This window comes from Papilio machaon, chromosome 2, assembly GCF_912999745.1.
Source record: "Papilio machaon chromosome 2, ilPapMach1.1, whole genome shotgun sequence".
NCBI lineage: Eukaryota > Metazoa > Arthropoda > Insecta > Lepidoptera > Papilionidae > Papilio > Papilio machaon.
In genome coordinates, this window is record NC_059987.1 from 2303578 (window position 1) to 2317881 (window position 14304).

The 14304-nt window shown below is 32.9% G+C and overlaps 3 protein-coding genes across 5 annotated transcripts in view; 1 reads left to right on the forward strand and 2 right to left on the reverse strand.

Moving 5' to 3' along the window:
- LOC106709267 (solute carrier family 12 member 4) overlaps positions 1-14304 on the forward strand; it is a 196291-nt gene that overhangs the window by 97761 nt on the left and 84226 nt on the right. The gene's annotated exons all lie outside the window — the stretch shown is intronic.
- On the reverse strand, positions 9039-10681 carry LOC123722426 (trypsin CFT-1-like). The gene is made up of 4 exons (XM_045684165.1): positions 10587-10681; positions 10038-10206; positions 9517-9772; positions 9039-9374 (listed from the first exon to the last, which is right to left on the reverse strand). Exons 1-4 carry the CDS (start codon positions 10639-10641, stop codon positions 9078-9080), a joined length of 777 nt encoding a protein of 258 aa, XP_045540121.1. The 5' UTR covers positions 10642-10681; the 3' UTR covers positions 9039-9077.
- Positions 11792-13742, reverse strand: LOC106709272 (trypsin CFT-1). The gene is made up of 4 exons (XM_014501041.2): positions 13647-13742; positions 13197-13362; positions 12702-12957; positions 11792-12113 (listed from the first exon to the last, which is right to left on the reverse strand). Exons 1-4 carry the CDS (start codon positions 13693-13695, stop codon positions 11817-11819), a joined length of 768 nt encoding a protein of 255 aa, XP_014356527.2. The 5' UTR covers positions 13696-13742; the 3' UTR covers positions 11792-11816.

Sequence of the window (14304 nt, forward strand, 5' to 3'; positions counted from 1 at the left end):
AAGGACAAAGAGATTATTATGATTATGACTTCTACACTATCATCGTCAGCTGATTTACATCCCCAGCTATAAACCATGCTTATCAGCTACGATTAGCATGTGCTTACATTTTCTTAAATTGTCACCAACCTGATTGTTATTCCCAAATTGATGGAAATTTAATTATGTAAGTATATTTTTCTTTTTTACAAAGTAGTCTTTCATATTTCTGTAAAATTTTTCCAACGCGGTCGTTATAAACTCTATTACTCATTGTTATAACAGTCGGACAATATTTTTTTCCTTAAGCCAGCATGTCTGAGGCATTAGTGTGCAAAGAGTTAATTAAAATGGCGGAACTCTCCAAAGGCAATTGCGCCGGCTCTTAATTGAGTTAGAAAACTTCATTTTTATTTAGCGGCCAGTTTACAGAATGAGCTAATATTTTGTTTCTTTTAGTTTGGGAATTTAAATGAATTTTTAATATTAGCTTCGGTATAACTTTAGAAAAGTATGGTTGGACTGTGTGAAAGTTTATCATATTAATATTATCAATTAAAAAATAGTATCAATTAAATGTTTGCTTTCAAGAGACATATATGTTCTCAGACGATATTTTTGCAGTAATGTAAAACAGGCTTTTTATTTTATGTCTTAAAAGCATTAGGGCAAGTCGCCAACTGTGAAGTACTCGCAAGTTTATTTTATAGCGTAAGCTACATGTTAACATGAACGTGTACTTTTTATTTCTTTGTGATGTTTGAGAATTAAATCTTATGACTAAATATTATGCTCAGGGTCATTTAAAATGTGTCGGTCGAACCGTTTTAAGTCATATATTTACAAAGAGCAACGTTTCATTTGTGTTCAATTGCTATTATTTAATTGCAGGAGCTTACAAATAAACCTTATTTCCTTACAACTCGGGCTTTTTTGCTTCTATTCTTTCTCCCATCCACTTCTATGAAAAGCTAATGTAGGTCTTAATAAATTTTTATTGTTAAGGATGATTAGTTCTACTGAGATAATATTAGAAAAGCTTAAATAGAAACTTAATTTTCAGACAATTGATTCAAAATAGAATAATTTGTAAAGTGATTTTCTTTGAGTTTAGGTTTATGCATTAGTTAACAAAACTTTTCAGGTTTCGATTTTATCTCATTTCTCCAGGCGTTTTGTTCTCAGATAACTAACAAACTATCGTTACGATTAACAAAGAAACGAACGACTAAGGTTACAGAGACTAAAAAGTTTATTTTAAGAAACTAGGTCAAGCGCGGTCAACTTTTCATTAATATTTATGAATGTATTTTTCTCGCCATTGTCATATTATCTTACAAGTTGTTTAAATACGAACCTAAACGACTAAAGTACAGCCTATAATTGCAGCCGCTAAAAAAAAGAAATTAAATTTGTAAAATTCCTGTGGACGTTTTGTGTTTATCCGTCACTAAGTCATTCAAAGGCGTTGAAGAGGGTCAAAATTATTCCTGAAGCAACTTTTAAGAAGTCATAAGAAGCGATAATCGGGAACTCGAAAATACTTGTGGACTTTGTTTCAGAAAGCGCCATTAAAAATGTGAAGAAGAAAGAAGAAAAGTATTCATTGAACACGAAAAATTAAAAAAAAAGTGTAAAATGAAATGTTTTGTTGTAATTTTATTTTATTTTGATTTCATTACAAATTTTATCATTTCAGTGGCCTCAATACTTACTGTCTTATAAGTTCGTTGACCTGTCCAACCACTCATCATCAACCTGCCTTTATCCCTATGGAGGGTCGGCACAGTATGTACTACTCCACCATATATCTCTATCAGCCGTCATACCTGAATTCAACCCCCTTTTTACGCATATCCTCTTTCACACAATCCATTCATACTTTCTTTGGTCTTCCTTTACCTTCATACTGTTCCAACTACTATAAAAAACATAATTTTCTACCAGTCCATTCTATATGGGTTCGACACCGGTTTTTAGTCCTAAAGATCGATCTATCATTCGTTATTTCGTTCATAACACTCTTAACGCCAGTTTAATTTACATAAAAAAACGTAACTCGTAAATACACTTGACAGGCGACACGCCAACATAAAAAGACTAGCATATCTATACAAAAGGAGCTTTCGTGATCAATGTTGTTAGCGAAAACCCCATGGTACGAGCTATGGGGTGGCAGTGGCGTTTAACCACCACGCTCGCTACGACGTGCGTCACTCAAAGCTAAAAAACTATTAAAAAAAACAGTCGCTGCAAAATATTTCTTTGAAAAAAACATTCTTCATTCAAAATGTGTATTTAATAATATTGTTTTATGAATTAAAAAATCTGTATAAATCAATATAAAGATTGTTTTTTAGTGTTTTGTTCGAAGAAGGTCTACGAAATTCTATTCAACGTGTCGTTGTTATAGCTACTATAGATGTGTTACGCTCTATAAAAATATTCGGAGATTATATGTACATAGTGACTCGACTGAGAACTTAATTATAGTACCGTGAAGCGAGAGATTGTACAAAGCGAGTGCATAGTTAATGGCTTCTGTGTACATGACGTACGAATTTTTAATGATAGTAGAGTACAATTAAGTTACAGTCAAGAATTTAATGAATATAATACTCCCTTTTAAGTGTAGTTTAATAATTTTAAGTCATTTATAGGTTTACACAATGATTATTAGCCTTAAATGCGTCATATATTTTCCAAGAATGCAAGTATTTTAAAGTTACAATATACAAAAATTTGCTGTCAAAAAATGCACATTTATCTGTATAATTTCGAAAAACAAAATAAAAATATAAATTAACACCAAAAGAAAACCTCGAAATGAGGCCAGCATTTTCATAACACCTGTAATGTATACAAGAATGTGAACATTTTCCGTATATTTAAATATATTATTATTTAAAAATTCTCTTGTAAACAGAAACACAGTTTTGTTTTCCATAAATGTTAATATTTAATACTGCAGTCCTTGAGTCAGACCATGAAATACGTTCTACGAGGTGACATTAGTAATTCATTTCCTTATAAAACATACATTACGATTTTATTTGATTGGGAGTTTATATAAGTTATTTTGTTAAGCAGGTTTAGTTTTTCTTCTCAAAAGTGATCCGATGATTAGGAAAATTGTATGATATTTTATTTTTGAAATATTTATTTTACTTCCTTTAGTAAATCTATAAGTAAGTGTGGAAATTCTAAACAATGTAAAAAAAACAAACGGCATCTATATAAATAATAACGAAGATAAACTTAAAGGATACAGTGATTCTTAAACTTCATATTGTGCGTGAATTTGTGGTAAAAAAAAACTTATTATAAAACTTAGATTTTTATACAATGTAAACTATTGTTATATATAAGTGTTTGTGTGAAATGAAGATGTTCAACGAAGCCAACACTCCACTGATGACTCCGGACGGTTACAGCAGTATTTCACAAGGTATAATAATCTGTCAAATATTACTTTGTTTTCTTTTCTTATTCAAACTTAACCATTCTTCCGGTTAATTATCCAATTGGTTAACCATTCAGTACTAATCGACTTCAAAAAATCTTTTTTGTGGTTATTACTTCGTGTGCATTTTTCTCCAAAAGAAAATTCTTGTAAACCGATTTTATTGTTTTTTTCTTAAACCTGCTATAAAATAACACAACACAATAATACACAGATATCTACAAAAAATCTTTAGTATTAAAAGAAACCAACAAATTAATAAGTCTCCTAGTAAAAATATTTCAAAACCTTATTTACCGATCGTATTTGTAACTGATGGGTGTTTTTGTCACATGTCAGAAAAATACCGAGACCGGAATATGCGATAAAGTAAAATTAAAATTGATAAACGTTCTAGCTTTTATGTTCTAGTTTAGGGACGGATCCAGTTATGTCTTTCTTACTCTACTTAAAAAAAAATTGTCAATAATTATACAGTCACATTAATTTATACAATTAGCTTTTTATATTTGAAATAATTGCATAGAATTATACAAACAAAGTAAACCCCCAAGGGGTGTCCCACCCTTTACGTGGAAAATCCCAATCGAATATCGCCAACAACATACTTTTGTTGAATAATAATATCAGGGACTCATAACTATATCTCATCATGAAATTGAATACTTCTAATGCCAAATATTTATAAAAAAGATTATATGTTTAGTACAAGCAACATTATATCTTAAATAAGAAATATCTTATATATATAAAAGAAAGTCGTGTTAGTTACACTATTTATAACTCAAGAACGGCTGAATCGATTTGACTGAAAATTGGTGGGCTTAGAACCAGGAAACGGACGTAGGATAATTTTTACCCCGTTTTCTATCTTTTTATTCCGCGCGGACGGAGTCGCGGGTAAAAGCTAGTTTATTATAAAGCTAAATAACAGTAGTAGACGCCAGCAACAACATTCGTTGCACGAATTGACCGGCCCGCCCGATGAAATACCGCGACCACATAGAAGAGAGACTTGAAGTGGAAGCAATGCCACGTTTCGACTGATAAGTGTGGTGCCGGAGGCCTAATTTTAGTCCTCTTTCGGAAGTAGATTTGTCTAAGGATGGAATGTATAGGAACGGGAAATATTGTCTTCATGAGGGTCCTCTCCTCCGTCGATGGTAGGCAACGTATCTGAAATTGCGAATTTATGTGGCCGCAAGGTCGTTTGCCATTTTAAGATAAAAAATAATTACGATAAAACAAATGTCAGTGATTTTTGTAAAAAAACACTCTTTTAAATGGAACTACATTTAAAATATGTAATGTAGTTCCATTTAAAAGAGTATTTTATTTTTTATTAACAAAACTTAATTGCAAACTAACCCAAATAACAGAAATATCATTCCTAAAACAACGGCATAATACGACCGAGACCGGTTACAATGAAACGTTAGTGTAATTTGAACATGCATTTCGTTGTTAGCTATCATATTACAGTTGGTTTCTGAGACCAAAATATCTGTATAAAACATATCGTCATAATCGACAAAACACAGATAACAATATGTATGTTTTAAACGGTCATTTTGTTCTTAGAAACCCATAGAAAGTCTATTACCAATGTTTGAAACAAATGACTGACATATCCTTGTGTCAGATGTGTTTATGTAACATGTATGTTTTCTATGTATGAACATATCAATAAATCCTATTTACGTGGCGATGGCGTGCTCTGGTTATGATAACAAAATTTTTATCTGTCCAATAGTTATGGAGCGTATATTGAATAACTATACAACATTAATGCTATTATATAAATATATCTTAATATAATATCTTATATAACAATTTTTTAGACGTCTAAAAAATTATGTAGTACTTAATCACGTCGGTAAAATATTACACCTAAAGGAAAAGCGGTGTTCTTTATCATAGAAAATTAGTTGGGACAGAAATTTTCAGATAAAAATCTTTCTGCGTTCAAGTATAACAAATTTTTATAAATTGCACGCTCTCAGTTTATTAACACTTGGCATGTAGGCAACGTTACGTTTTTTTCAGTCCGCCACTAGAGCGCGGGTCACGTTAAAATACGTTCTTAGTAAATTTATATTGGAGAAATCTACGAAATACATACAATTACATTATATGCGTGTTGTTTACGTTGCTAGGCAACGCTTTGCATTTTTTCTTTCCACAAGTTCTGATTGTCGAGGTACTCAGTCTTTCACTGAGTTATTTCGTCTTAAATGGAATTCGTAGCTCCAGAGCGTATAAGTCGTGTTTTGCCAATTTGAATCTAATTTTTTCGTGTTATTTGTGTTTTTTGAATGAATCAAAATTTATAAAATGAGCTGCTTTGACAAAACAGCTCTCTGCACGCGTAATTCGGCGGCAAAGTATTCCCGCATGCCAAGTGTTAAGTTAGCTTTGAAATAACCTTCTTTTTCTTTAAGGCTACTAAAATCGTTCTATCAGATCAAGAGAGGTCAAAAGTCTACATATTGTGTTAAGATATATATATAACTCTCATTATCATTGACAAAACAGAGGTTACAATAAGTTTTAAACAGGAATTTTGGTCTCAGAAACATAAAACATTCGTTCACTGCTAAAGTTAACTTAAAATTGACTTAGTGTTTTATTCAATTTTTAGAACAAAAACAGAGAATTAAATTGTAATATTAACTTACAAGAGCCAAATGGAAATACGCGACTTCTGCCAACCACAAAGGATGTCGTGAGCATGAGCTGTGGTGCTGTTAAAACATAATTATATAAAATCAAAAGAATAAAGCTACTCCGGCGATTCAAGAGTTAAAATTATTAAACACAAAAATGTCATATCATAACGCACGGAGTGGTAGGAATGCTTTAAAACAATAACCGCGTAGCAAAAAGCTAACCGCGCGAACCGGCTACGTCGGTACGCTTTGTAATATTCGCATGAAATTTAAATGAGTTTGCGGGACTTCGCAAATTATTTACACACCAATTTTTTTCTACCATCAATTCCATTTTAAAGAAAATATGCGAGTAGATTTATGTAGTAAAAATATAGTAAACTCTTTTTGTGTCTCGCAAATGTGATGATATTAATATTGAATACATTTTACCTGCGCACGATGTTAAAATCATTTTAATATTTAATAACTCCGCGGTAAGGTCGGACACGTTGAGGTAAAAATAGCGGTCCAAGGGCGTGGCCTTGATGATGCGACGATTGAACGACATTCACATGAGTGCACTTAATAATTCATAGTGTACTAAAACGCAAACCAAACATGCACATAAAAAACATAGCCATAACGAAATATGTTTATAATTAGTTATTCGCCGACAAAAACTTCTTTAATATCATCATTTGCGATAACACACCTAGAAAATTATTATTCTATTACGAAAAAGTGCTCACCGTCCCAACATAATTGCTTTTTACGAGATCGGGTGTGGTGGTTTGCAATTTTTTTTAAAATTTGAAACACCTAAACATCATGGTACTTTAACATTGAAAATTTAAATCGAAAGGTACGTTAGACACTTGTATGAGCACCGTGGAATCTCGATTTTACTCTAGGTCGGGGCGGAGAACAGCAGCGGGCGCGGCGGAATACCTGGATCGATTTTCACTTGAACTTGCCGAGGTTCGTGTGTGTTTCGACATTGAAGATAATTTTATAGCAATGTAAGGTAGGGTCAGGGCTGTTTTCAAGGCCTTTCTATTTTCTAATTTGTATCTTTCTGTAGTACTTTGTTTGGGTTTTCTCACATTCACTTCTTACATTTGGGATGTAAAAGTATGGGCAGAAAATTAATGTAATATCGTACCTATAATGTAATTAAAAAAAAAACGAATAATAGTTTTTTACCTTTTTGGTAATGTAGAACTGTTAATATCATTACCAATTACCTAGTAAGCATAACTTTTGATGTTGCTAAAACAATTTGTAAGTTAAAGTAATGATGTAAATAAAGGCGATCGAAGGTACTTCTGCAACTAGCCTTGACTACTGTGAGCCTAGTACGAAAATCGACAACAATCGCTTTCATATGTTCATCATCAAGAATATCTAAATTATTATTATTTTTGGTATAATTTACACCCGTTATGGACTGCATAAATTTTAAAACAAATTTTGTCGATAACGATACGTTGGCGATTGTCACAATATTATGCTAGGCCCACTGTTATGCGAAGACGATGCTTTCCTTACGAAATCCGTTTCGTTATCATTTTCTCGAAATATCTTTTTCGTCACGTCAAAGAAATGGATATCTGTTATCTCTGAATATGGTTTGCAGCTGTACTAAATATTTATTATTATTGGATTACTTTACAATCAATGTGCGTGACAAAATACACGATAAAGGTTCATACATTTCAAAATCCTTTTCAATAAGACTAGACTATAATGATGTGGAATAAAATTCTGAAATGAACTCGAATTTTGGCTAAATTTCTATAAAACTGTAATAGAATAATAAATTTCTATTCTATTCTATTTAATTTTTGTCTGGTGTTACCAATTTTAACGCCCAACAAAACTCAAACTTTTAGTTTTTTACTATTGTAACTCCGATTGCCGTTTTCGTTCATAAAAATGTTGAATTACTAAATTTGATAATTAATAATTTTACTTATCTTGTGAAATTATCTTTAACAAGTCTTAGTGGTATCGAAAATAACATGTCTATAAAAATTAAAATGTAAAACATAATCTAGTAGCTTCTGTCCATTTCTAATTTTATAATATCTAATCAGAAACATCGGTGTGATATAATGCATTTTAACTTGAACGAAGTTATTATTTTTCTATTTAAAGCTTAGCATAGCCTTATAGAAAATATCTTCCTATTTACTCGAAAAGTATCTATGACAATTGTCTCATATTGTTCAACTCCAATATTCTTCGTTTTGATTCCCAAATATTATTAAATGTAAGAGACATTCTGTTACTTATTTTGTTAATTTCTATTTCAGGTACGTGTCATAAATCTAAGCAAAGTCTGTTCAACACAGCAGTTCGTGAGCGTACTATACAGGTAAAAAATTAACTATTCCTAAACCAGATAATCCACCCACGTTACTGATTCTTTCGAAATTTCACGTTTCTCTAAAATTATCCCTAATCAGATTTAAAACGAGCGTAACTTGTAGTGCTTCAATATAACTTCACACCTTATTTCATACAAACGAATATAATAATTTTACTAATATACCCACTTAAAAGAGCGTCGGTGGCTCAGGGGTTAAGCACTTGACTTGCAATCTGCAGGTCCTGGGTTCGAATCCCGCCATGTACCAATGTGTTTTTCGATTTTCGATTTACATATGTACATTTATCCGACGTTCTTACGGTGAAGGAAAACATCGTGATGCAACCTGCACATATCTGAGAAGAAATTCAATGATATGTGTGAAGTCAACCAACCCGCACTTGGCCAGCGTGGTTGACTATGGCCTAGTCACCCCTAACTTGGGGTAGGCTCCGAGCCCCTCGGTGGGGACGTATAGTGAGCTGATGATGATGATGACCCACTTTAAATTTTAGCAACATGTTGTGTTGTTAACATACATATAAACATAATGATATAGAAGAGAAGCTAGAAAACATGTTATGCGATTTACTTTATTACATTCAAATACACGTTAGGCATTAGCTTGGATCCAAGAAGTAAAGCGAGAGACGCGAGTGTTGACACCGGGGTAACGGGCGAGTGCACACTTCTCTCCCCAGGAGCAGACGCCAACGACAACGTTGTTGTGCAGCAGGGGACCGCCAGAGTCACCCTGGCACTGGTCGCGGCTACCCACGTTCAGCCAACCCGAACATAGCATGTTATCGGTTATTCGTAGACCCAGTTCATTGTAACGACTCTTGCAAATGCTCTGGTTGATTGACCAGATTTGGACGTGACGTAGTTGCTCAGATGCAGATCCGTTTACCTGAAAATAAACAGTTAAATTGTATATTGGTCTAACAATTCTAGACAGTGTCGGATCAAAATTAAAGTTCTGATTAATATTGATCTACTTCGTGTATGAATTCTAAACTTTTTATTTTTTAAAACTTAAAATAAATACATACTGCTGTTAGACCCCATCCTAGAGCCCAAACAGCTTGGTTATCCGCAAGGTTGTAATTGATGCCCGCAATGCTAGCGGCGCGCACTCGGTTGTTGTACACGAAGGGAGTGGCTGTGCGCAGTATGGCTATGTCGCTATCGATATGTTCGTAATCGAAATTAGGGTGGATGATAATCTGAGCGGTGTTGTGCACCGCGCCACCGCTATTTGCCCACGAAGACCCGACACGAATTCGCCACCTCGCCGCTGAATCACCGCTAAAAATTTAATTTTCTTTTTAAGAATTCAACAGTCTATTACCAATAGCTTTTAACTTAAGGTTAGTTTAGCAAATACTTCTTATTGATCCTATGTTACTAGAAATATGAATAATGGGGTCTAAATCAATAGGATATTTAGCATTTTAATTATAAGCAGTAGATCTTATCAAACAAAATCTTGTACAGCTAAATCAGCGTTTAAACGAGATCTCTATGTGATTGAATTGATGGTAATCCTCTATTAATAATTCATCGAACTTACAAAAAGCAATGACCAGCCGAAAGAACCGCTCGATTGGTAATAATAGTACCACCACATGATTGCATATACTGCTGTAAGTTCCAAGAGAATAAGAGAGATGCTGCAAATGGGTATCTATCGATACTGGTTATTGAACCACCTATAATCCTTTGCTGTTTTCCAGGAAAGGCTGAAAATAAAAAATAAAAAACACATGACAAGTTATTTTTAATTATTTAATTACTGATAGCAATATAGGCTCAATGGCTACTTTATTGACTTATCAATCTTGCAGGTGTTCTACCTAAACATTAATCTTACTTATCTTACTAATATAAATGCGAATTTTTAGATGCATGAATGTTTGTTTGAAGGTATCTCCGAAACGGCTCAACGGATGTTGATGAAATTTGGCACAGATGTAGAACATAGTCTAGAAGAATACATAGGCTATTTATTACTTTTTTTTTAAATTCCGCACGGACGGAGTCGCGGATGACAGCTAGTGTATATGGCGCGCCGATAAGTCATACATGATTAATACACGAAGTAAACAACAAATTAACTCACCCAAAACTGATGTAAGGCCTACAATTAGGAAAATTATATCGTAAAATAAACGCATCTTTGCGTTATAGGATTCTTAAAACTCAAACAGTACAATAGTGTTGTTTATAACGAACTATTTATATTAATTGCATTTCCACTTATAGATAAAAATATTCAAGTGCGTTATATAAATAATTATTGGAAATATTTCTTGAAGTACGTGAAATTGAGATAACATGAATAAATAAAGGTGCTACCGAAACGTAGCTCTTCTATGATAAATATCAATTTTTATTAGTTGTGGTATTTTTACAAAGTTATCCATTACTTAGTTGTATAACTACTGAAACTTAATAAATTCAATTGTGAAGCGCCAAAAGTATAACAGTTAAAAGTACATTCTACCGATATACTGTCAGAAAGAAACTGATAATATTTTTTTCATAAAAATCATTTCATTTGATGGATTCATGTAAAATGTAAGTGTGTGACTGGTATGTACTCACTTTCTTGGGCTAAAACTATATTTTATCTGTTAATAGTTGTAAATAGTTAAGATTTTAGTAGAATCTATATTATTAAAATAAATTAAGAAACTTTATTTGGCTCAGAAATACATAACTAAACAAACCATTAAAAACATAATCATGCCGAATTTCATGTACATAAATTGATGTACAATCATTAATTGTTACTTCTCAATTTATACGCCTATCTTTCCTACGAACACTTAATTCCCTGACTTATTATTATCATTAAATGCATTATTATATGATAATGATAAAATCACGTATCTCGAAATAACTGTTACAATTATTATTAATCAAAGTAATAAAGTTCTATCTTTCTGATTACTGACGACAAATGTATAGATTTTTATTTCCAGCCTGGCAACTAAAATGAATCAAAGGTAAAGTTATAGAAGTCCATAGCACATACAAATCTTTAAGTTTTGACATCTTAAATTCAATCTTAGAGTAGTTTGATTTATTTTCTCATCTTCTCCTTCTACTTTTCTTCACATTTACCCCTTTTACTTTTCAAGTTAAAGTCTTTATTGTCTACTTCAATGGCTATCACTTCTGTAATCCTAGGACAGTAATCGGCATCTAATAGGTAATGATATTAACGTAATTATCTTAATATCGAATATAATTCGTTTCTCTTTTAATCCTTAACGGAAGAAATATAAAATAAGTAGGTAATGAAAATGAAAGAATTCCTTTTTTAAATCGAATTTATTTAAGATTCTTAGACGTTAGCTTGAATCCATGATGTGTAGTTGGAGATGCGAGTGCTAATACCAGGGTAATGGTTTAGGACGCATTGTTCGCCCCATGAGGTGACTCCGACGATCACATTGTTGTGTAGGAGAGGACCTCCGGTTGTGCCCTGGCACTCCTTGCCTCGATAAGTATCGAGCCAGCCGGAGCACAACATCACTTCACTTGGGTACATCGACAGGACCCGGTATATGTTTCTGCATGTGGTCAAGTTGATGTGGTTTACTTGAATTTGTCTCAATCTCTCAGTAACTGTTGCGTTGGCCTGTAAAAATAAAAAATAAAACATAACCAGTGCAAAAATTTTCATGAACTACTAAAGTACGGATAAGTTAGGCAACCTTTTTCTTATTAGGAATTAAACGAATATTCAGAATTTATGTGGCTAATTTACGATGCGGTGTGAGCAATAATCGTAAAAAGTATGTATTTTCCGCTCATAGTAAATTAAAGCTATCATACTTCTTTATTAATTGAGTATATAATAATGTTTAAAATACATAAACAAATAACTTTTGATACAAATGTACTACATATTATTGCAAAAAAATTGCATGAAGATCAATACAACAAAAAATTGTTTAAACCCGAAATGAAATTGCAATTAGCTTCAAACAAACGGTGCGACTTTTTTTTATTTTAAAACTGTTTCGAATTTAATTTTTAAAATATGACATAATGCATGATTGCGTTTAAATATGAAGCTATATGTGATTATTGTGAGACATTCTTATCATAAGTTAGCTTATATATAGGTAGTTTGTTTATGTCATGACTGCAATAAAGAGAGAAGAAGATAAAGAATTGGCAATTAAAAAAGATATCTAACTTTGAACGTAGTATTTAAACTTACAGAGCTTTTACCCCAACCAATAGCCAACAGGGGTTGGTTGTCACCGACGTTATAGTTGGGGCCAGCAATGGAAGCGGGTCGGATCCTGTCACTAAAGATGAACGCCGAGGAGGACTGCAGCAGGGATAAGTCACCTTCGTAGTAGAAGGGGTTGAAGTCGGGATAGTTGAGGATACGGAAAGTCATGGAGACGGTACCACCGCTGTTAGCGAAGTCAGAGCCCACGCGAATCCTCCAAGAGTAAGTTGCATCACCACTGCGAAAGAAAAAGAATAGCTTTTAAAATCATTGTAGAATTATAATACTTTGAACTGATTAAGTAAATATAAAAGAAATCATAATGTTACATAAATTGAAAATTATTTATTCACTATCAAACATTCCGCAAATTAACTTAAAAATTACGACTTAATGTAACTTACAAGTTGAAGTGAATGAGTGATCGCAGCTATTCCAAATATAGTAAAAATAAAATGAATAGAAAATCAAACTTACTAGAAACAATGAGCGGCGGATAACACAGTTTTACTGTTAAGAATAGCGCCAACACAAGATTGAACGTAGGCCGCTAAGTCTGCGCTGTACAACAGCGATGCAGTGTATGGATGGTTTACGATTGAAGTGTCCACTCCGCCGACTATTGGGTGAATTACCTTGTTGCCTGCGGTATTGAGAATTATTCAAGATGCGATATTATGTTATACGTCAGATTTGGTATTATCTGATGGTTTTAAAATGTTGGACAGTGCAATTCCAGTAGACCACTTATTGCTTCACACTAATATAGATCTAATAAATGATAATATAATTATAAAAAGAACTTTGCGTTTATTCGTGAATGTTAACCTAGATCAAATAAAAAAACTCTATAACATAAATCTTGCTATACTCTCACTTCTTACAACTAACCGGTGAAAGCGGTAAGGCAATTAATTCAAAAAGTACCTGCAACGGCAACAATGCCAACGGCAAAAAGAGTCACTAGGGCGCGCATTTCTCTTCTTCTCACTGAAACTGCCGTCTGGATCCCCTAGACACAAACTTTTATAGGAACAAGTAATCCTTTCCTGGTTTAATCTCGAGATAAGCCAGTATTAAAGATAAAACTTGATATCTGCTATTGGATTAGAAGTTATTGTTAAAAAGAAGTATTCATTATGAGCCTAGATAATAGGAATGTTACGTTGGTTCCTCAAGAGTGAAAAGTGAGTGTTCGGCATTTGCATCAGCTTTATGTTACCGAACGATATCAAATTAGATGATGAGTCGCCGAGTCATTAATACACCCACAATGATCAAGATGAGAATAATACGAAGCAAAAGCGGTCCAATTCGTTGAAGTTATTAGTCGGATGGGGGCATTAAACATAAAACGATAATTATTCTGATGTGGATGTGTCTGAACTTATCGAATATTAGGTACTTTGATTAGTATTTTATCTCAATCATTATTTCCCATAAAGTAAAAAGGATAAATAAATATTTATGGTAAGAATCAGGAAGAATTATTGTCTTTGTTATTTTAATTTGTCCATATATTGTTGTACCATTACCGTATTTTATCATAATTATTATAAAGACCACCATCCAGTCAAAATGCGAG